Raw genomic sequence first — 22,500 nt, 5'->3', positions numbered from 1 at the left:
GTTTGGTAAAGTGTGTGAAAGAAGAAACTTAAGAGTAAATTTGAATAAGAGCAAAGTTATTAGGTACAGTAGGGTTGAGGGACAAGTGAATTGGGAGGTGAGTTTGAATGGAGAAAAACTGGAGGAAGTGAAGTGTTTTAGATATCTGGGAGTGGATCTGGCAGCGGATGGAACCATGGAAGCGGAAGTGGATCATAGGGTGGGGTAGGGGGCGAAAATTCTGGAAGTCTTGAAGAATGTGTGGAAGTCGAGAACATTATCTCGAGAACATATATATATATATATATATATATATATATATATATATATATATATATATATATATATATATATATATATATATATATATATATATATATATATATATATATATATATATATATATATATATATATATATATATATATATATATATATATATATATATATATATACATATATATATATATATATATATATATATATATATACATATATATATATATATATATATACATATATATATATATATATATATATACATATATATATATATATATATATATATATATATATATATATATATATATATATATATATATATATATATATATATATATATATATATATATATATATATATGTATATATATATATATATATATATATATATATATATATATATATATATATATATATATATATATGTATATATATATATATATATATATATATATATATGTATATATATATATATATATATATATATATATATATATATATATATATATATATATATATATATATATATATATATATATATATATATATATATATATATATATATATATATATATACACACACACAGATAGATACATATATACACATGTACATAATTCATGCTATCTGCCTTTATCTATTCCCATCGCCACCTCGCCACACATGGAATAACAATCCCCTCCCCCCTCATGTGTGCGAAGTAGTGCTAGAAAAGGCAACAAAGGCCCCATTCGTTCACACTCAGTCTCGAGCTGTCATGTAATAATGCACCGGAACCACAGCTCCCTTTCCACATCCAGGCCCCACAGAAACTTTCCATGGTTTACCCCAGACGCTTCACATGCCCTGATTCAATCCATTGACAGCACGTCGACCCCGGTATACCACATCGTTGCAATTCACTCTGTTCCTTGCACGCCTTTCACCTTTCTGCATGTTCAGGCCCCGATCACTCAAAATCTTTTTCACTCCATCTTTCCACCTCCTATTTGGTCTCCCACTTCTCCTCGTTCCCTCACCTCTGACACATATATCCTCTAGGTCAATCTTTCCTCAATCATTCTCTCCATGTGACCAAACCATTTCAAAACACCCTCTTCTGCTCTCTCAACCACACTCTTTTTCTTTCCACATATCTCGCTTACCCTTTCATTACTTACTCGATCATACCACCTCACACCACACATTGTCCTCAAACTTCTCATTTCCAGCACATGCACCCTACTGCGCACAACCCTATCCATAGCCCACCCCTCGCAACTATACAACATTGTTGGAACCACTATTCCTTCAAACATACCTATTTTTGCTTTCCGAGTTAATATTTTCGACTTCCAAACATTCTTCAAGGCTCCCAGAATTTTCGCACCCTACCCTACCCTATGATTCACTTCCGCTTCCATGGTTCCATCCGCTGCCAAATCCACTCCCAGATATCTAAAACACTTTACTTCCTCCATTTTTTCTCCATTCAAACTTACCTCCTAATTGACTTGACCCTAAACCCTACTGTACTAATAACCTTGCTCTTATTCACATTTACTCTTAACTTTCTTCTTTCACACACTTTACCAAACTCAGTCACCAGCTTCTGCAGTTTCTCACATGAATCAGCCACCAGCGATGTATCTTCAGCGAACAACAACTGACTCACTTCCCACGCTCTCTCGTCCACAACACACTGCATACTTGCCCCTCTTTCCAAAACTCTTGCATTCACCTCCCTAACTACCCCATCCATAAACAAATTAAACAACCAAGGAGACATCATACACCCCTACCGCAAACTTACGTTCACTGAGAACCAATCACTTTCCTCTCTTCCTACACCTACACATGCCTTACATCCTCGATAAAAACGTTTCACTGCTTCTAACAACTTGCCTCCCACACCATATATTCTTAGTACCTTCCACAGAGCATCTCTATCAACTCTATCATAAGCCTTCTCCAGATCCATAAATGCTACATACAAATCCATTTGCTTTTATAAGTATTTCTCACATACATTCTTAAAAGCAAACACCTGATCCACACATCCTCTACTACTTCTGAAACCACACTGCTCTTCCCCAATCTGATGCTCTGTACATGCTTTCACCCTCTCAATCAATACCCTCCCATATAATTTACCAGGAATACTCAACAAACTTATACCTCTGTAATTTGAGCACTCACTCTTATCCCCTTCGCCTTTGTACAATGGCACTATGCCAACATTCTGCCAATCCTCAGGCACCTCACCATGAATCATACATACATTAAATAACCTTATCAACCAGTCAACGATACAGTCACCCCCTTTTTTAATAAATTCTAATGCAATACCATCTAAACCTGCTGCCTTGCCGGCTTTCATCTTCCGCAAAGCTTTTACTACCTCTTCTCTGTTTACCAAATCATTTTCCCTCACCCTCTCACTTTGCACACCACCTCGACCAAAACACCCTATATCTGCCACTCTATCATCAAGCACACTCAACAAACCTTCAAAATACTCACTCCATCTCCTTCTCACATCACCACTACTTGTTATCACCTCCCCATTTGCGCCCTTCACTGAAGTTCCCATTTGCTCCCTTGTCTTACGCACTTTATTTACCTCCTTCCAGAACATCTTTTTATTCTCCCTAAAATTTAATGATACTCTCTCACCCCAACTCTCATTTGCCCTCTTTTTCACCTCTTGCACCTTTCTCTTGACCTTCTGCCTCTTTCCTTTTATACATCTTCCACTCATTTGCATTTTTTCCCTGTAAAAATCGTCCAAATGCCTCTCTCTCCTCTTTCACTTATAATCTTATTTCTTCATCCCACCACTCACTACCCATTCTAATCAACCCACCTCCCACGCTATATATATATATATATATATATATATATATATATATATATATATATATATATATATATATATATATATTTCACATAATGCCCTCCAACAGCAAGGATTCGATCCGAGACGTTTTCTGTGATAGCTGGGAACACTAAAGGCTAAGCTCTAATCGCCCCTGATAGGGAAATGACCATTCGATTACAAGTAATCGAAAACTCTTCGTCTCATATCCGTGAGCAGTTCGGTCTACACCGGTCAAACACCTTCAGCCTCACATTACCAATAGTCAGCTTGAGCCCGGTCCCCTTCAGTCACGGACCACGGTATTTTGCACCTTGCACACTCTCTTTCCACACTTCTGCAGGCCCTCAGTCCAGAACGCGTGTCGTATACATAACCTCAAGTAGGTCCAACAGCTATCCAATTACACCACTAGCATCCCAGTTCTGCTAAAGTCAGGCTGACATCTATCCACATTAGCATCACTCATCCCACATGACCCATCCCATTCTCCATCCCCATTACATCAACCCTTCTCACAAGAGAATGGCGGGATGTGATGTGCAGTGTTCTGGGGTGTGGGGAAGACGTATGCTTCAGGGATGTGTTGAATGAGGTTGAGGCGACGGATGACCATTAATTGAAGAGCAAAATCAAGTAAGGATGATATTCGTTAGTGATGAGTGTGATAAGGGAAATGGGTGACGTGTGGCTAACAGGCCTAGTGGTGGTGCTCTGCACCACCTCCGCCTCTTTCTTTTTTCGTATTGGTAGGCACTAGACAGTCACCGACGAAGGAGGTATATTACTAGTACAACCCGCCTGGGTATCGGGAGGGTTAGTGATGGCGGCAATGACCCAGCAATTCAGTGGTTGCCAAGTTTCAACCTAATGCCCCAGGAGGCTGCCCTTTCTTACTCCCTCACCTACACGTAGGCTGTTAGCATTCAGCCCACATAAACACAGTCTCTCCATCTCGCACATAACACTTAGCAACACGTGCTCATAAATTTTCCTTCGTAAGTGGGCTGGGAATATGAGCTATATGCGCTATCCCGGTCTTTTTGCTATATCCGTCCCATGTACTCTCCAGCGAGGCCACCACACACACACCACTCACATTTCCTTCACCTCTTCTCTCTCGAACCAGACCAACCAGGTGAACAGCTCGTCACTGGCTTTCACCATTTAACGTCTTCATCCATCATTTCACTCCTCATCATATTCCCACGTTTTTGTATGCTAGATCCCTACAGTCTCACACGTCCCGCCATTTAGCACAACACACTCCATCTTCCCATCGCCCACATGCCCCATCAGCTCACACAACGCAATCCAACTTCCAGCTCCACACGTCATATCATCCCACACAACACAGTTCACCTCCCCTCCAGCACCACATCACTTCCCTCTGTTACCTTGGTGTTGCACAGCTGGAACCGCTTGTAGAGGCCGACGCAACGATTCTCCACTTTGGCGTTGTCGGCGGTTCTTCGTCTACTCCTAATACGGCCATGTCTGTGGAAACACAATAACATAGCCAAAGTCAGACAACTATAGAATATAGATACGACCCTGTCTACGGGACACAAACACATACAGATGGATGCATTGAATATAGAGTATAGATATGAGACGTACATATAGAAGAGTTTACTTGAAAATAAAGTAAACACCTGGTAAAATAATCAAATGGGAATCATGTTGCCCATACTGTAAGAGAGACGCAAGATTAAGAAACCTTCAGTTAGAGTGAGTCAACATCATGCAACCTAGTGTGTAACAGTGAGTCAACATCATGCAACCTAGTGTGTTACAGTGAATTAGGATCAAATGACCTACTCTGTAACAGCATCATTTAACCTACACTGTAAGAGTGCGTCAGCATTATGTAGCCAACATTGCAAGAATGATTCAGAATAAACTTACCTACATCTTACAGTGAGTCAGCATTATGTAGCCTACATTATGAGAGTCAGTCAGAATCATGAATCCTGCTGTGAGAGTGAGTCAGCTTCATGCAGCCTACATTGTAACAGAGAGTCACCATCATGAAATAGAGTAGAAGTGAGTCTGCATCATGTAATCTACACTGTAACAACGGATCAGATTAAATATTTCTGTCACACATGTGTACGTAAGTCAGCTAATCTCTCTACAATCATAATTCAACATCTCAGCTAGCTATTAACACAGTATCTCCCTTAATTTAACCAAACATTTCTCGGACTCCAAAAATGTAGTTTGGAAACCACAAACTTAGTATGGTAGTCTGACAATCCTACATGGTCTCATAATTACCATGATGATCATGGAAAAAATAAATTACTATTAAAAACGGCTCAGTAACGTACAATTGACATAAATATGAACATATGTACATATGGCAATATTGTACATATGGCAACATTGTGAGAACGTATACAGATGGCAACAATTTAAGCAAAAAGAAAGATGGCATCAATGTGATTATGGGTATAGAGGGAACTTTATGGGCTTATATACATGTGGCATAGGTGCCTGCTATGTAAAGATGGCAACAGACAGCATATTTCAAGCTACCTAATATGTATAGATGGCAACAAAATGAGCATATATACCGGTGTCAACAAAGTAAGCATGTATCAAGATGCCTATGTACAATGGCAAAAGAATGACCTTATGTACAGATGATAATAAAGGGAACCAAGGATCATCAACTCTAACATTTAGATTGGGTTCAAGCTACTCTCTCTCTCTCTCTCTCTCTCTCTCTCTCTCTCTCTCTCTCTCTCTCTCTCTCTCTCTCTCTCTCTCTCTCTCTCTCTCTCTCTCTCTCTCTCTCTCTCTCTCTCTCTCTCTCTCTCTCTCTCTCTCTCTCTCTCTCTCTCTCTCTCTCTCTCTCTCTCTCTCTCTCTCTCTCTCTCTCTCTCTCTCTCTCTCTCTCTCTCTCTCTCTCTCTCTCTCTCTCTCTCTCTCTCTCTCTCTCTCTCTCTCTCTCTCTCTCTCTCTCTCTCTCTCTCTCTCTCTCTCTCTCTCTCTCTCTCTCTCTCTCTCTCTCTCTCTCTCTCTCTCTCTCTCTCTCTCTCTCTCTCTCTCTCTCTCTCTCTCTCTCTCTCTCTCTCTCTCTCTCTCTCTCTCTCTCTCTCTCTCTCTCTCTCTCTCTCTCTCTCTCTCTCTCTCTCTCTCTCTCTCTCTCTCTCTCTCTCTCTCTCTCTCTCTCTCTCTCTCTCTCTCTCTCTCTCTCTCTCTCTCTCTTCTCTCTCTCTCTCTCTCTCTCTCTTCTCTCTCTCTCTCTCTCTCTCTCTCTCTCTCTCTCTCTCTCTCTCTCTCTCTCTCTCTCTCTCTCTCTCTCTCTCATCTCTCTCTCTCTCTCTCTCTCTCTCTCTCTCTCTCTCTCTCTCTCTCTCTCTCTCTCTCTTCTCTCTCTCTCTCTCTCTCTCTCTCTCTCTCTCTCTCTCTCTCTCTCTCTCTCTCTCTCTCTCTCTCTCATCTCTCTCTCTCTCTCTCATCTCTCTCTCTCTCTCTCTCTCTCTACTCTCTCTTCTCTCTCTCTCTCTCTCTCTCTCTCTCTCTCCTCTCTCTCTCTCTCTCTCTCTCTCTCTCTCCTCTCTCTCTCTCTCTCTCTCTCTCTCTCTCCTCTCCTTAACAACTCAGCAACTCGAGGAAAATATCCTTAAGAAACTGTCAGCCAGAGAGTATAATCTCACGAATCTATCCAGTCATTACCATTTGACCCTCTTTCCGGAGAGTGGTGGTGCAGATGTAAGGAAGCTTTAACTTCGTCTATTCTCGCCCTTCCATCGTCTTATATTAACTTCCAGTCAATCAAATCTCTCGGTTAATTAGCATCCACTTAGCTGTCAGGGGCAGTGTTGCTAAAAGAACAAGTAAGCCTGAGGTGCTGAACCATAAGTCTTTCATCCTTAGGTCAGTCTTGTTCTGGCTTCCCCAAGATCAGCAAAATGTCATCTTCCAGTCATTGAGGTCTGTTTATGGCTTTATAACTGGAATGAGAGGCAGTATTCCAGAACCATTCATAAGGTAAGAATCCAGGACCCACTGCACCCTACCTTCTCAGTGGCTCCCCTTTCTTATGTCAGGGTCCTGGACCCGTACACCTGCGGAATTTCCCCTCGATGACGTATAAGTTCAGGAGGTTCATTTCTTCTGGGACTGTTTAATGCTGTCATTCTACTGGATTCAAATACTCCCCCCCCCCCCCCCGATCAAAAACGTCTTGCTTCTTAGAAAACCGTAGCTCACAGACCTGTATCTCATTACTATAACCTTACACACACTTATCAAACTTTAACCAAAATGCATTTTTTCCCCGCTGTACAACGCACATTCAGTATGTAAGTAACAATATAGTCAATGTCAGTCGTGGATTTAAAGTGAAATATTCATCAAGTCTATTCTTAAACGTAGCTGTTATACTTTCATCCACTTTGATTGGTAAAACATTCATTTTCTGTTGAAGAAAAAGTATTTCGCCTCATTCGAGGTAAAAGTTTGCCCACAAGTTTGTAACCATTACTACAAGTGAAACCAGACGAATCTATCCCTAAATATGTCTTCTGATTATCACTGAAAGACTTTGATAATCAAAAGACATTAAAAATTCTGAATACCTGTGTCAGATCAACCCTTAATTCTCTCCTCCCTAAACTAAATAGATTTAAGTTGTTTCGTTGGCTCTCACAGGAATAGTCTCTCAGTCCAGAAATCATCTTGGTAGCTCATCTCTATACTCTCTCCATTCTGTCTGTCTTTTCTTAAATAGGGTGAACAAAATTGAATTCAATTTTCAAGATGGGAACGCACGAGTGACTCATAAAGAGTACGGATAATTTCCCTGGACATAAATTCGATAACCTAACCTACAAATCCAAGAACTTTGTTCGCCTTTTCAACTTCTGTACACTGTGTAGCCTTGGCTTTAGATCACCTAAGATTCTTACATCTAAGTCTTTTCCTCATTTATCTTTTGTAGTGCGACAGCTTTCATATTGTAGCTTGTCTTTTCATCTTTACTGCACATAAGCAAACTTCGCACTTATCGATAAAACAATTCATTTACCACCTAGAAGCTCAGTCCATCAGTTTATCTACGTCCGTTGAAGTCGTTCATTTTCCATTGTGAATTCATTTCCCAACATAGGATCGTCTGCGAATTTCGATGTCTTATAATACAGACTTTTATCAAAATCTTTAACATAGATGTGGCAGAAAGCTGGTCTCAAGACTGACCCTTGTGGTACTCCACTAGTTACGTTTAACCATTCTCAAGCTTGACCAGCAAGTAATAACAACCCTCTTTACGGCCAGTAAAAACAGTTTCTACCGCCAAAATACAACCCCAGCTATACCATGTACTTAACTATAGCTAAAAGCCTTTGATCTGAAACTTTCTCAAATGCTTTTTGAAACTGTAGATAGATGACATCAGTTGTTTTCCTTTCAACAGTCATCACAGGAATCAAAGAGATTTGTCAGACATGAACGATTTCGTCGAAAATCATACTGAGAGTCATTTAGTCATTTTTCCTAAATGGTTTACAGTCTTACCCAGAGTGATAGTTTTCACAGGTGTGCTAAGCACGAAATCTTGCCTTGAAATAATCATTGGCTGATATCCAAATTTTGCTGTGAAATAATGATTGGCCCGCTTCCAAATCCTTTAATGAAATAGTAAGTGGCTGGTTTCAAATCTTGCCTTGAAATAATCATTGGCTGGCTTCTAGATCTTAACCTAGTCAATACTCTAATATGGAGAACTGGATACCAGTGTAGACTCACAAAATTCCCTTTACACACTCTTCTCCCCGAGCACAGCAGTACAATATTTGGATATGGTGGCCTTGTAAGGTCATAGGTCATAGGCCAGTCTGTTTTACCCTAGAGCCGTACCGTCATACCCAAGGATCGTGCCATAGTTGGAGCTGAGGGTGTGTAATGCAAGATAAGAACTTATCTATTTACATGAGAGTTTACATCATATTGCTAGATGGTATCACTTGGAGGTATTGCCCGGTTGTATTACTTGGAGGTATTGCCTGGTGACATCGCTTGGAGGTACGTCTTGGTGGTATTACTTGAAGGTATCACTGGTGGTATTACTTGGAGGTACCACCTGGTGGTATCACTTGGAAGTATAGCCTGGTGGTATTACTTGGAGGTATCACCGGGTGTTATCATTTGAAGGTATTGAATGGTGGGTGGTATTGCTTGAAGGTATGGTGGCCTGGTAGTATTACTTGCAGGCATCACCTGGTGGTATCACTTGGAGGAACCGTCTGGTAGTATTACTTGGGGAGGTCGTCTGGTATTGTTGCTTTCTGATTTCACGTGGATGTATCACTAGGAGGTATGGTTAATGGCATCACTTGGCGGTATGTCTCAGAGGTATACCTGATTGGTGAATTGTCCTTTAAATGATAATATAATTCAGCAATTACATTAAAAGATACAATTGATATAATAATCTGAATCTATAAAGCCTAACTAATACTTTACTTTTACGTAAATGTTTGATATTATATAGTGCTAAAGAGATGGAGAAATAAGAAGAAAAGAGGAGAAAGAGAGTAACCTAAAAGTTGAGAAGGGTGTGGGCAACCTGTCTTTAAAATTCTAAAGGGTGGATTGTGACTGTTAGGAAAGATGCTAGAGGGTAAGAGATTCTAAATCTTAGCAGGGGAAGAACGAGACTTCAGAAGACTTCATTCTTAAGTTGCTAACAGTCACTTCTTTTTATCGTTTTTCTTTCAATAATCCATTGATGAAAAAATGATACAAGGTTGCCAGAGTGGAAATATTTTGACAAATTGTACACCGAATAGGCATACTGACATACTGAATAAGTGAACGTTCATACAGAGCAGGCGCAATGACCCACTGAATCTGTGAAGGTCCGAATGAGGCAGGCATATTGAATCACTGAATTACTGAGGCTTCGAACAAGACGGGCATAATGAAAAATTATAGCAATTAAGGCTTGAACGAAGCATTCACGATGAGACATTGAATTAATGAAGGTTCGAGTGAAGCAGACATACCAAGACACTGAATCAGTGAAGGTTCGAAAGATAAAAATATTACGAAACATAAAAGCAGTCTAAGTTCCATCGAGGCAGGCATGTACGACGTTGAATCAGTAAAGGTTTGAAAGAAGCGGGCATGCTAAGAAATAGAAGCTGTGAAGATTCGAAAATAGAAGTCATAATGAGACACCTAAATCGTAAAGGTCTGAACAAAGCAAGCGTAATGAGACAACGAAATTAAGAAGATTCAAATGACGCCGTCATGTTAAGACACTTAGCACTAAAGGTCCGAACGAAGTAGGCATAATGAGACTTTGAATCAATGAGGTCTGAGAGAAGCAGGAACAGTGTATGTGTGTGTGAGAGAGAGAGAGAGAGAGAGAGAGAGAGAGAGAGAGAGAGAGAGAGAGAGAGAGAGAGAGAGAGAGAGAGAGAGAGAGAGAGAGAGAGAGAGAGAGAGATTATCTGATAATTCTTTTCGTTGGCGTGATACAAAAATGGCTTAGACACACAACCTGAGGTCACAACACACAGTGGTATTGGTACCACTGCTCTATGTCTCCTGTGGCGGAGTAGGCTGCGGTAGAGGAGGTTGAGGTTGTGGTGAAGTAGCCTGGATATGAAACACGTTTTGATGGAGCAGATTGTGGATGGAACGGCATGTGTTGAGAGACATTAGGGACGGAGGAAGCTATGGTGGAGCAGTTTTGGGTGGAAGAGTGCTTGCTAGAGCAAACTATGTTGGAGCAGGCTGTGGAGCAGGTCTGGTAGAGCAGGGTGAAGCAGAGGGGCAAGAAACTGACCGAAGTGAAGGAGTCAGACAGGGATATAGGACGGTCGGGTAGAATGGGCAAGTTGGGGGTGAAGCAAGCAAAGGTGAAGCAAGCTAAGATGGAGCAGGTTTTCATAGAGTAGTTCGTGATCAAGCAGGCTAGAATGGAGTAGGTTATGGTCGAGCAAACTAGGGTAAAGCAAGTTAGATTGGAGTAGGATGGAGGGAAGTAGACTTCTTGTAGAGCAAGCTGGGTTGGAGCAGGAGTAGGCTGAGGTGGAGCAAGCTTAAGTGAAACAGGTGGTGGAGAAACAGGCTGAAGTGGAGCAGTTTAGGATGGAGCAGGCTGGGGCGGAGCACGATGCGGTGGAGCAGGCTGGGGCGGAGCACGATGCGGTGGAGCAGGCTGTAGTGGGAAAAATTGTGTTGAAGCAGCTTGTGGTGGAACAAGATGGGGTAAGATAGTGCTGGAGCAGGCTTGGGTGAAACAAGCTCCTGGGGAACAAACTGAGGTAGAGAATGCTGTGGTGAAGCAGGTTGGGGTGGACCAGACTGTGACGGAGCAGGCTGGGGATGGAACAGGATGTGGTGGAGCAGACTGGTGATGAAACGTTGTGGTAGAGCAGGCTGGGGTGGAAGAAGCGTTGGTGGAGCAGGCTGTCGGTTGAAGGAGCTTTGCTGGAGCAGACTATTGTGGAGCGTGATGGAGTGGGGCAGGTCTTAGTGGACCAGGCTAGGGATAGATCAAGCTGTGGTCCAGGTGACTGTGGTGGAGCAGACTGGGGTGGAGCAGTCTGTGACGGAGCAGGATGGGGTGAAGCAGGCTGAGGTGGAGCAGGCTGGAGTGGAACTGGTTGCATTGAAGAAATATGTAGTAAAGTAGGCTGGGTTGAAGTAGTGTGGGGTGGCGTAGAACAACCTGAAGCGGTGCAGGTTGTAATGAAAAAAGCTGGTGGAACAGCATTGGGTAAAACAGCTTGGGTTGGAGCAGCTTAGGATGGTACAGGCTTTGATGAAGTAGGCTGGGGTTGAGCAGGCTAGAATGGAGCAGGCTGGGCTGGAGTAAGCTAGAGTTGAGCAGGCTGGCGTGGAGCAGGTTGGGGTGGGACAGGCTGTGATGAAGCAGGTTTGCGCGAAGTAGAACAAGGTAGAACAGGGGAGGGTGAAGGATGCAAGGGTGGAGCCTTCTACAGTGAAGGATGCTAAGCTAAAGCAAGCTGTGGTGAAACATGCTAGGGATGACAAAGGCTGTGGTGGAGCAGGCTGGGGGTTGAAGGAGCCCTCCTAGAGCAGACTACGGTGAAGCAGGCTGGAGTGGAGCAGAGTGGACTTGAGAAGGCTATGGTTGAGTAGACTGTAGTGAAGCAGGTTAGGATATGGTAGGCCACAATGGATGAAGCTGAGATGTTCAAGCAGGATTGGATGGAGCAGGCTGGGGTGATGCAAGATGTGATGAAGTAGGCTGGGGTGGAGCAAACTGGGATGGTAAGGGCTAGGGTGGGGCAGGCTGAAGTTGAGCAGGCTGGGATGGAGCAGGAATAGGTGGGGTAGGCCTTGATTACCTATCCCTAATTATCTATTTGTACTGTACGGAGAAGGAGTTCTACACTTGTGGCGCCCCATCTCTTGAGTGTTTTTTACTGTCATATAACTTCTTAAATCTATGTGCGCCGTCTGCATTAATCATGTCTTCAGTCATTCTGTTTCATTCACTAACCTTTCTTATACTACAAAGTACTTCCTTACGTCATCTTTAACAAATATCTTAATTTCATGTCACCTGTTTCTTCTACCTATCTGTCTATCGATGAACTGTTCACTGTACGCGTCGTCGATCTTTCTTAAAAACTTAGATGTTGTGATCAGGTCACTCCTCTTTTTTCTCTCTTCCAAAAATTGCGTGAAGCAGGCTCGGATGGAGCAGGGTGGGGCAGGGGTGGAGTAGGAACAGAATGGACCAGGTCCGGGTGGAGCAGAAGTGGGCTAAACGGGATAGGGTGGAAGAGAGTGGGATGAAACAGGCTGCGGTGAAGCAGGCTGGACTGAAACAGGTTAAGATGGAGCAGTCGTGGTAGTGTATGTTGTGGTGGAAAAGGCCGGGTTAGAGCAAACTGTGATGAAGCAGGTTGGAGTGAAGTTTGGAGTGGGAAGGAGTAGAGCAGACTAGGTGGGAGCAGACTAGAGTGGAGTAGGCTGGAGTGGGGCAGGTTATGATGAAGCAGGCTTGGGTGAAGCAGGAGGAGACTAGGATGAAGGAGACTAAGGTATAACAGGCAGGGATGGAGCAGGCTAAAGTGGAGCAGGTTGTGGTATAGCAAGCCAGGAAGAGCAGACTGGGGTGGAGCAAGGTGGGTGAGATAGGTTGTGATGGAGCTGGCTAGGGTGGAACAGGAGAGAATGAAGGAAACTAGAAAGAAGTAGGTTGTAGAGGAGGCGGCTGAGATGGAGAAGGCTGAAATGGAGCAGGTTGTGGTGAAGCGGGCCGGGATGGAGCATTCTGGGGTGGATTGGGCTGGTGTGGAGCACGTTATGGTGCTGCAGGCTAGAGTGGAGGAGGTTGTGGTGGAGCAGGCTTGGGTGGAGTAGGCTGGGGTGGAGCAGGCTAGGTTGAAGCAGGCTATGATGAGTTGGGTGGAGTGGAGCAGGCTAGGGTGGGGCACGTTAGGGTGATGCAGGTTGTGGTGTGGTAAGCTAGAGTGGAACAAGCTAAAAGTTGTCGGGCAGGGGAGGAGGTGGGGGTGAGGGGGAGGCGCTACTATGTCAACTCACGTTCGAGGATTTCACACCTGCTTGACACAGTGTTGCCACGCCCTGACCCGCCTAGTGTAGCCAAGCCCGGCGTTCGAGTCCTCCCAGTATTGCCATATCAAGGGTGGTAATAATGGTGGTCCTGCCGTATCAATGGGCCATTCAAGTCAACCATTTAAGTTCCGGCAGCCGTGACAGGAGGCAGTATAGCGGCTGACGCTGCAGCCGGGATGAAACTGTACCACTGCACGTGTGCCCACTTTACGTACCGCATTCCCCAAACATGTGATGCGACATTTTCAGTTCTCCTCAGTGCTCGATGGATCAAGTTAGCTAAGGCTGAGATAATTCCAGTCAAAGCACAAAAACACTTGAGACACACAAAGACTTAAAGCTGGCGTATCGGTTAAAGCTTAATAAACCTCCTCAGACGAGGTATAATCTCAGACCTTGACAGCGGCTGCGTGACTCAGGCCGCTGCTGCTGCTGCTGCTGCTGTAAGAGTGCTACATAACACGTAAGAGAAGAACGGAGCCAACAGGTCCTAACCCTGTATGTCTGTCCCTGTGGAGTACCAGACTGGTATATATTCGTCTTATATGTACTTTCATCCCGGGGGACGAGGGAGAAAGAACACTGCCCACGTATCTCCTGCGTGTCCTAGAAGGCGACCAATAAGGGCAGGAGTGAGGAGCTGATCCCCCCCTCCCCCGTATCATTTTCCAAAGGCAGGAACAGAAGAGGGGCTATATGAGAATTGTATTTTTCCTCTAAGGCTCAGTTGGTCCACAGTTAACCCAGCTGTTCATCCACCCCAAGGGGTTGGTCGATAAAATGGTTACCTGGCTCAGGCTAGGGTATATATATGTTTGCGAGGTAGCGTTGAGAACAGAGGACTAAGCTTACGAATAAAAATCCTCACTTGGCCCCCTTCTCTGTTCCTTCTTTTGGAAAAGTCTATACCGTTAATTGGATGGCCTTCATTAAGGCCTCAGTTGCCCTTGCCGTCTTAGCTAACATAAAAAAGAAAAATGATATACGATTAGGACAACGGGTTCCAGTGACTACAACTTTTGACAACACAGCGACGTGAGCTGGTGGTCTTGAATATCCTCTACTACATGGAGATACTCGCACGGCATCACACCCAAAGTTGGACATACAACCTTTCAATAAAACGATGGTTCTGGCAAGACGTCTTTCAGGATTCCATTATGGGCGACAGACTTGAGATTAATGTGATGTAATTTACATAACATAAAGCAAATGTGGTCAGCTCGATATTTCTATGAAGACGACAGGTTGGCTGCAAGGAAAAGAATACACAGATAGACAAAGGAGCACAGACAACGAAGACAGAAGAAGTCATACAATCATATCCTAAAGTTACCCATGCAAAGTCACTTCTGTCCATACAAACATGCAAGCAACATCAGATACACAATCACATAATTACATTCATACGTAGATACATACCTACTTACATATATGCATAAAAGCAAACATACATAAACACGTGTGTAGAACGCTATAACAAACATAGAGCAATCACAGTTCATAATTCAACACATTTCGTGTGTTGCGGGGTGGCGACGACAATGGATGAAGGCAGGAAATATGGATATGTACATGTGTATATATTTATATGCCTGCGTATGTATATGTTAGTATACGTTGAAATGTATATGCATGTATATGTGCGTGTGGGCGTTTATATATATTCATGTGTATGTGGGTGGATTGGGCCATTCCTCGTCTGTTCCCTTGCCCTACCCAGCTAACACAGGAGACGGCGGATGAGTATAATATAGAATAAGTAGATATATTATTGTTATCATTATCATTCTTATACTTAATCGCTGTTTCAAGCGTCAGCGAGGTAACGCCAGGAAATAGACGAAGAATGACCCGTTCACTCATATACACATACATATACATAAACGCCCATATACGCACATACACATACATATACATAAACGCCCATACACGCTCATATACATACATATACATATGAGCATATATATACATATATATATATATATATATATATTATCCCTGGGGATAGGGGATTAAGAATACTTTCCACGTATTCCCTGCGTGTCGTAGAAGGCGACTAAAAGGGGAGGGAGCGGGGGGCTGGAAATCCTCCCCTCTCGTTTTTTTTTTTTTTTAATTTTCCAAAAGAAGGAACAGAGAATTGGGCCAGGTGAGGGTATTCCCTCAAAGGCCCAGTCCTCTGTTCTTAATGCTACCTCGCTAACGCGGGAAATGGCGAATAGTTTAAAAGAAAAGAAAGATATATATATATATATATATATATATATATATATATATATATATATATATATATATATATATACACATACACTCCTTGTATTAACTTTCTAAAATGAGAAACAGAAGAAGGAGTCACGCGGGGAGTGCTCATCCTCCTCGAAGGCTCAGAGTGGGGTGCCTAAATGTGTGTGGATGTAACCAAGATGTGAAAAAAAGGAGAGATAGGTAGTATGTTTGAGGAAAGGAACCTGGATGTTTTGGCTCTGAGTGAAACGAAGCTCAAGGGTAAAGGGGAAGAGTGGTTTGGGAATGTCTGGGGAGTAAAGTCAGGGGCTAGTGAGAGGACAAGAGCAAGGGAAGGAGTAGCAATACTCCTGAAACAGGAGTTGTGGGAGTATGTGATAGAGTGTAAGAAAGTAAATTCTCGATTAATATGGGTAAAACTGAAAGTTGATGGAGAGAGGTGGGTGATTATTGGTGCATATGCACCTGGGCATGAGAAGAAAGATCAAGAGAGGCAAGTGTTTTGGGAGCAGCTGAATGAGTGTGTTAGTGGTTTTGATGCACGAGACCGGGTCATAGTGATGGGTGATTTGAATGCAAAGGTGAGTAATGTGGCAGTTGAGGGAATAATTGGTATACATGGGGTGTTCAGTGTTGTAAATGGAAATGGTGAAGAGCTTGTAGATTTATGTGCTGAAAAAGGACTGATGATTGGGAATACCTGGTTTAAAAAGCGAGATATACATAAGTATACTTATGTAAGTAGGAGAGATGGCCAGAGAGCGTTATTGGATTACGTGTTAATTGACAGGCGCGCGAAAGAGAGACTTTTGGATGTTAATGTGCTGAGAGGTGCAACTGGAGGTATGTCTGATCATTATCTTGTGGAGGCTAAGGTGAAGATTTGTATGGGTTTTCAGAAAAGAAGAGTGAATGTTGGGGTGAAGAGGGTGGTGAGAGTAAGTGAGCTTGAGAAGGAGACCTGTGTGAGGAAGTACAAGGAGAGACTGAGTAAAGAATGGAAAAAGGTGAGAACAATGGAAGTAAGGGGAGTGGGGGAGGAATGGGATGTATTTAGGGAATCAGTGATGGATTGCGCAAAAGATGCTTGTGGCATGAGCAGAGTGGGAGGTGGGTTGATTAGAAAGGGTAGTGAGTGGTGGGATGAAGAAGTAAGAGTATTAGTGAAAGAGAAGAGAGAGGCATTTGGACGATTTTTGCAGGGAAAAAATGCAATTGAGTGGGAGATGTATAAAAGAAAGAGACAGGAGGTCAAGAGAAAGGTGCAAGAGGTGAAAAAAAGGGCAAATGAGAGTTGGGGTGAGAGAGTATCATTAAATTTTAGGGAGAATAAAAAGATGTTCTGGAAGGAGGTAAATAAAGTGCGTAAGACAAGGGAGCAAATGGGAACTTCAGTGAAGGGCGCAAATGGGGAGGTGATAACAAGTAGTGGTGATGTGAGAAGGAGATGGAGTGAGTATTTTGAAGGTTTGTTGAATGTGTTTGATGATAGAGTGGCAGATATAGGGTGTTTTGGTCGAGGTGGTGTGCAAAGTGAGAGGGTTAGGGAAAATGATTTGGTAAACAGAGAAGAGGTAGTGAAAGCTTTGCGGAAGATGAAAGCCGGCAAGGCAGCAGGTTTGGATGGTATTGCAGTGGAATTTATTAAAAAAGGGGGTGACTGTATTGTTGACTGGTTGGTAAGGTTATTTAATGTATGTATGACTCATGGTGAGGTGCCTGAGGATTGGCGGAATGCGTGCATAGTGCCATTGTACAAAGGCAAAGGGGATAAGAGTGAGTGCTCAAATTACAGAGGTATAAGTTTGTTGAGTATTCCTGTTAAATTATATGGGAGGGTATTGATTGAGAGGGTGAAGGCATGTACAGAGCATCAGATTGGGGAAGAGCAGTGTGGTTTCAGAAGTGGTAGAGGATGTGTGGATCAGGTGTTTGCTTTGAAGAATGTATGTGAGAAATACTTAGAAAAGCAAATGGATTTGTATGTAGCATTTATGGATCTGGAGAAGGCATATGATAGAGTTGATAGAGATGCTCTGTGGAAGGTATTAAGAATATATGGTGCGGGAGGAAAGTTGTTAGAAGCAGTGAAAAGTTTTTATCGAGGATGTAAGGCATGTGTACGTGTAGGAAGAGAGGAAAGTGATTGGTTCTCAGTGAATGTAGGTTTGCGGCAGGGGTGTGTGATGTCTCCATGGTTGTTTAATTTGTTTATGGATGGGGTTGTTAGGGAGGTAAATGCAAGAGTTTTGGAAAGAGGGGCAAGTATGAAGTCTGTTGGGGATGAGAGAGCTTGGGAAGTGAGTCAGTTGTTGTTCGCTGATGATACAGCGCTGGTGGCTGATTCATGTGAGAAACTGCAGAAGCTGGTGACTGACTTTGGAAAAGTGTGTGGAAGAAGAAAGTTAAGAGTAAATGTGAATAAGACCAAGGTTATTAGGTACAGTAGGGTTGAGGGTCAAGTCAATTGGGAGGTGAGTTTGAATGGAGAAAAACTGGAGGAAGTGAAGTGTTTTAGATATCTGGGAGTTGATCTGGCAGCGGATGGAACCATGGAAGCGGAAGTGGATCATAGGGTGGGGGAGGGGGCGAAAATCCTGGGGGCCTTGAAAAATGTGTGGAAGTCGAGAACATTATCTCGGAAAGCAAAAATGGGTATGTTTGAAGGAATAGTGGTTCCAACAATGTTGTATGGTTGCGAGGCGTGGGCTATGGATAGAGTTGTGCGCAGGAGGATGGATGTGCTGGAAATGAGATGTTTGAGGACAATGTGTGGTGTGAGGTGGTTTGATCGAGTGAGTAACGTAAGGGTAATAGAGATGTGTGGAAATAAAAAGAGCGTGGTTGAGAGAGCAGAAGAGGGTGTTTTGAAGTGGTTTGGGCACATGGAGAGGATGAGTGAGGAAAGATTGACCAAGAGGATATATGTGTCGGAGGTGGAGGGAACAAGGAGAAGAGGGAGACCAAATTGGAGGTGGAAAGATGGAGTGAAAAAGATTTTGTTTGATCGGGGCCTGAACATGCAGGAGGGTGAAAGGAGGGCAAGGAATAGAGTGAATTGGAGCGATGTGGTATACCGGGGTTGACGTGCTGTCAGTGGATTGAAGCAAGACATGTGAAGCGTCTGGGGTAAACCATGGAAAGCTGTGTAGGTATGTATATTTGCGTGTGTGGACGTATGTATATACATGTGTATGGGGCGGGGTTGGGCCCTTTCTTTCGTCTGTTTCCTTGCGCTACCTCGCAAACGCGGGAGACAGCGACAAAGTATAAAAAAAAAAAAAAAAAAATACACATACATATACATACAAATACACAGACATGCATATATACATATGTACATATTCATACTTGCTTACCTTCATCCATTCCTGACGCTACTCTATGCCACAGGAAATAGCATAGCTACGCCCCTATTCAGTGAGGTAGCGCCAGGAAAAACAGACAACAAAAGTCACATTCGTTCACACTCAGTCTCTACCTGTCATGTGTAGTGCACCGAAACAACAGCTCCGTTTCCATATTCAGGCCCCACAGACCTTTCCATGGTTTACCCCAGACGCTTCACATGCCTTGGTTCAGTCCAATGACAGCACGCCAACCCCGGTATTCCACATCGTTCCAATTCACTCTATTCCTTGGGCGCCTCTCACCCTCCAGTATGTTCAGGCTCCGATCGCTCAAAATCTTTTTCACTCAGTCCTTCCACCTCCAACTTGGTCTCCCGCTTCTCCTTGCTCTCCGCGTCTGACACATATATCCTCTTCGTCAAACTTTCCTCACTCATTCTCTCTATATGTCCAAACCATTTCAGCACACTCTTTTCTGCTCTCTCAACTGCAATCTTTTCATTTCCACACATCTCTCTTACCCTTTTGTTATTCACTCGATCAAACCACCTCACACCACATATTGTCCTCAAACATCTCATTTTAAACACATCCACCTTCCTCCGTACAACCCTATCAATAGCCCATGCTGCGAAACGATGTAACATTCATGGAACTACTATTCCTTCAAACATACCCATTTCGCTCTCCGTAGTAACGATCTCTCCTTCCACACATTCTTCATCTCTCCCAAAACCTTCGCAATCTTCCTTACCCGATGACTCACTTCCGCTTCCGTGATTCCATGCGCTGCTAAGTCCACTCATAGATATCTTAAACACTTCACTTCCTCCAACTTTTTCTCCATTCAAACTTACATCCCAAGTAATTTATCCTTCAATCCTTCTGAACCAAAGAACCATGTTCTTATTCACATTCACTCTCAACCCTCTCCTTTCACATATCTTTCCAAACTCATTCACCGTCTTCTGCAATTTCTCATTAGAATCAGCCACTAGAGCTGTATCATCGGCGAACAACAACTGACTCACTTCCCAGGCCCTCTCATCCCCAACAGATTGCATACTCGCCCCTCTCTCCAAAACTCTTGCATTTACCTCCCTTACCACCCCATCCATAAACAAATTAAACAACCATGGGGGCATCACACACCGCTGCCGCAGAACGGTATTCACTGGGAAGCAATCACTCTCCTCTCTTCCTACTCGTACACATGCCTTACATATTTGGTAAAAACATTTCACTGCTTTTAGCAACTTACCTCCCTCACCATATACTCTTAAGACCTTCCACAAAGCATCGTTATCAACCCTATCATATACTATATACAAGTCCATCTGTTTTTCTAAGTATTTCTCACATACATTCTTCAAAGCAAACACCTGATCCACACATCCTTTAACACTTCTGAAATCACTCTGCTCATCCTCAATCTGGTGCTCTGCACATGCCTTCACCCTCTCAATCAATACCCTCCCATATAATTTCCCAGAAATCTCAACAAACTTATGCCTCTGTAGTTTGAACACTCACCTTTATCCCCTTTGCCTTTGTACAGTGGCACTATGTATGCATTCCGCCAATCCTCAGGCACTTCATTATAGTCCATACACATAATGAATATATCCTTACCAACAAATTAACAACACTGTCACCCCCTTCTTTGAAAAACAATCCACTGCAATACCACCCAAACCCGCCGCCTTGCCGAATTTAATCTGTCGCAAAGCTTTCACTACCTCTTCCCTTAATCGAACCATTCTCCCTGATCCTCTCACTTCGCACACCACCCCAGTAAAACACCTATATCTGCCACTCAATCATCAAACACATTCAACAAACCTTCGAAATACTTACTCCGTCACCTTTTCACTTCATCACTACCTGTTATTCCTTGCCCCCTTGCCCCATTCATCAATGTCCCCATTCACTCTCTTGTCTTAAAATTTGCCCCTAAAGTTTAATGATGCTTTCTCATCCCAACTCTCATTTGCTCTCTTTCAAACCCTGCACCTTACTCTTTCTTGACTTCCTATCGCTTTCTCTTATATATCTCCCAATCATTTCCACTACTTCCTTGCAAGTATCGTCCAAACATCACTCTCTTCTCTTCTTTCACTAGAAATTTTCCTTCTTCATCCCACTACTCACTACCCTTTCTAATCTGCCCACCTCCCACCTTTTTCATGCCACATGCATCTTTTGCGCAAACCATCACCGCTTCCCTAAATACATCCCATTCCTCACTGACTCCCCTAACATCATTTGCTCTCACCTTTTGCCATTCTACACTCAATCTCTCCTGGTACTTCCTCACAAAAGACTCCTTTCCAAACTCACTTACTCTCACCACTCTCTTCTCACCAACATTCTCTCTTCTTCTCTGAAAACCCCTACAAATTTTCACACTCGCCTCCACAAGATAGTGATCAGACATCCCTCCAGCTGCACCTCTCAGCACATTAACATCCAAAAGTCTCTCTTTTACACACCTGTCAATTAATAAGTAATCCATCTCTCCTTCTCACATACGTATACTTATGTATATCTCTTTTTAAATCAGGTATTTCCAATCACCAGTTTTTTTTTAGGTAACAAACCCACAAGCTCATCACTATTTCCATTCACAACAGTGAACACACCAGTTATACCCTTAACTGCCACATTACTCAACTTTGCATTTTAATCACCCATCCCTAAAACCCGGTGTCGTACATCAAAGTTTCCGAGACACTCAATCAGCTGTTCCCAAAACATTTGCCTCTCACGATCTTTCTTCTCATGACCAGGTGCAAAGGCACCAATAATCACCCATCTCTCTTCATCCACTTACAGTTTTACCCATATCGATGAAAACTTTACTTTGTTACACTTTATCATATACTCCCACAGCAGCTTCAGTAGTGCTACCCCTTCCTTACTTCTTGTCCTCTCACCAACCACTGACTTTACTTCCAAGACTTCCCTAAACCACTCTTCCACTTTATCCTTGAGCTTTGTTTCACTCAGAGCCAGAACATACAAGTTACTTTCCTCAAACATACTACCTATCTCTCTTTTCTTCTCATCTTGGTCACATCAATACACATTCAGACACCCCAATCTGAGCCTTCGAAGAGGGTGAGCACTTCCCGCGTGAGTCCTTTTTCAGTTTCCCTATTATCATACTTGATCACCGTTTCCCGCGTTACCGTAGTGGCGCCGGAAAAC

General features: G+C 43.0%; 1 protein-coding gene across 1 annotated transcript in view; it reads right to left on the bottom strand.

Moving 5' to 3' along the window:
- The window catches only part of LOC139753252 (thrombospondin type-1 domain-containing protein 4-like), a 685,046-nt gene that overhangs the window by 244,698 nt on the left and 417,848 nt on the right, over nt 1-22,500 (bottom strand). The window contains exon 6 of the mRNA XM_071669508.1: nt 4,513-4,612. Coding sequence (XP_071525609.1) covers nt 4,513-4,612 — 100 coding nt within the window. The remainder of the gene's footprint in view (nt 1-4,512; nt 4,613-22,500) is intronic.

This window comes from Panulirus ornatus, chromosome 2 (assembly GCF_036320965.1).
Source record: "Panulirus ornatus isolate Po-2019 chromosome 2, ASM3632096v1, whole genome shotgun sequence".
Classification (NCBI taxonomy): Eukaryota; Metazoa; Arthropoda; class Malacostraca; order Decapoda; family Palinuridae; genus Panulirus; species Panulirus ornatus.
Note: the sequence above shows the minus strand (reverse complement) of the source record. Positions and strands in the feature narration are given on the sequence as shown.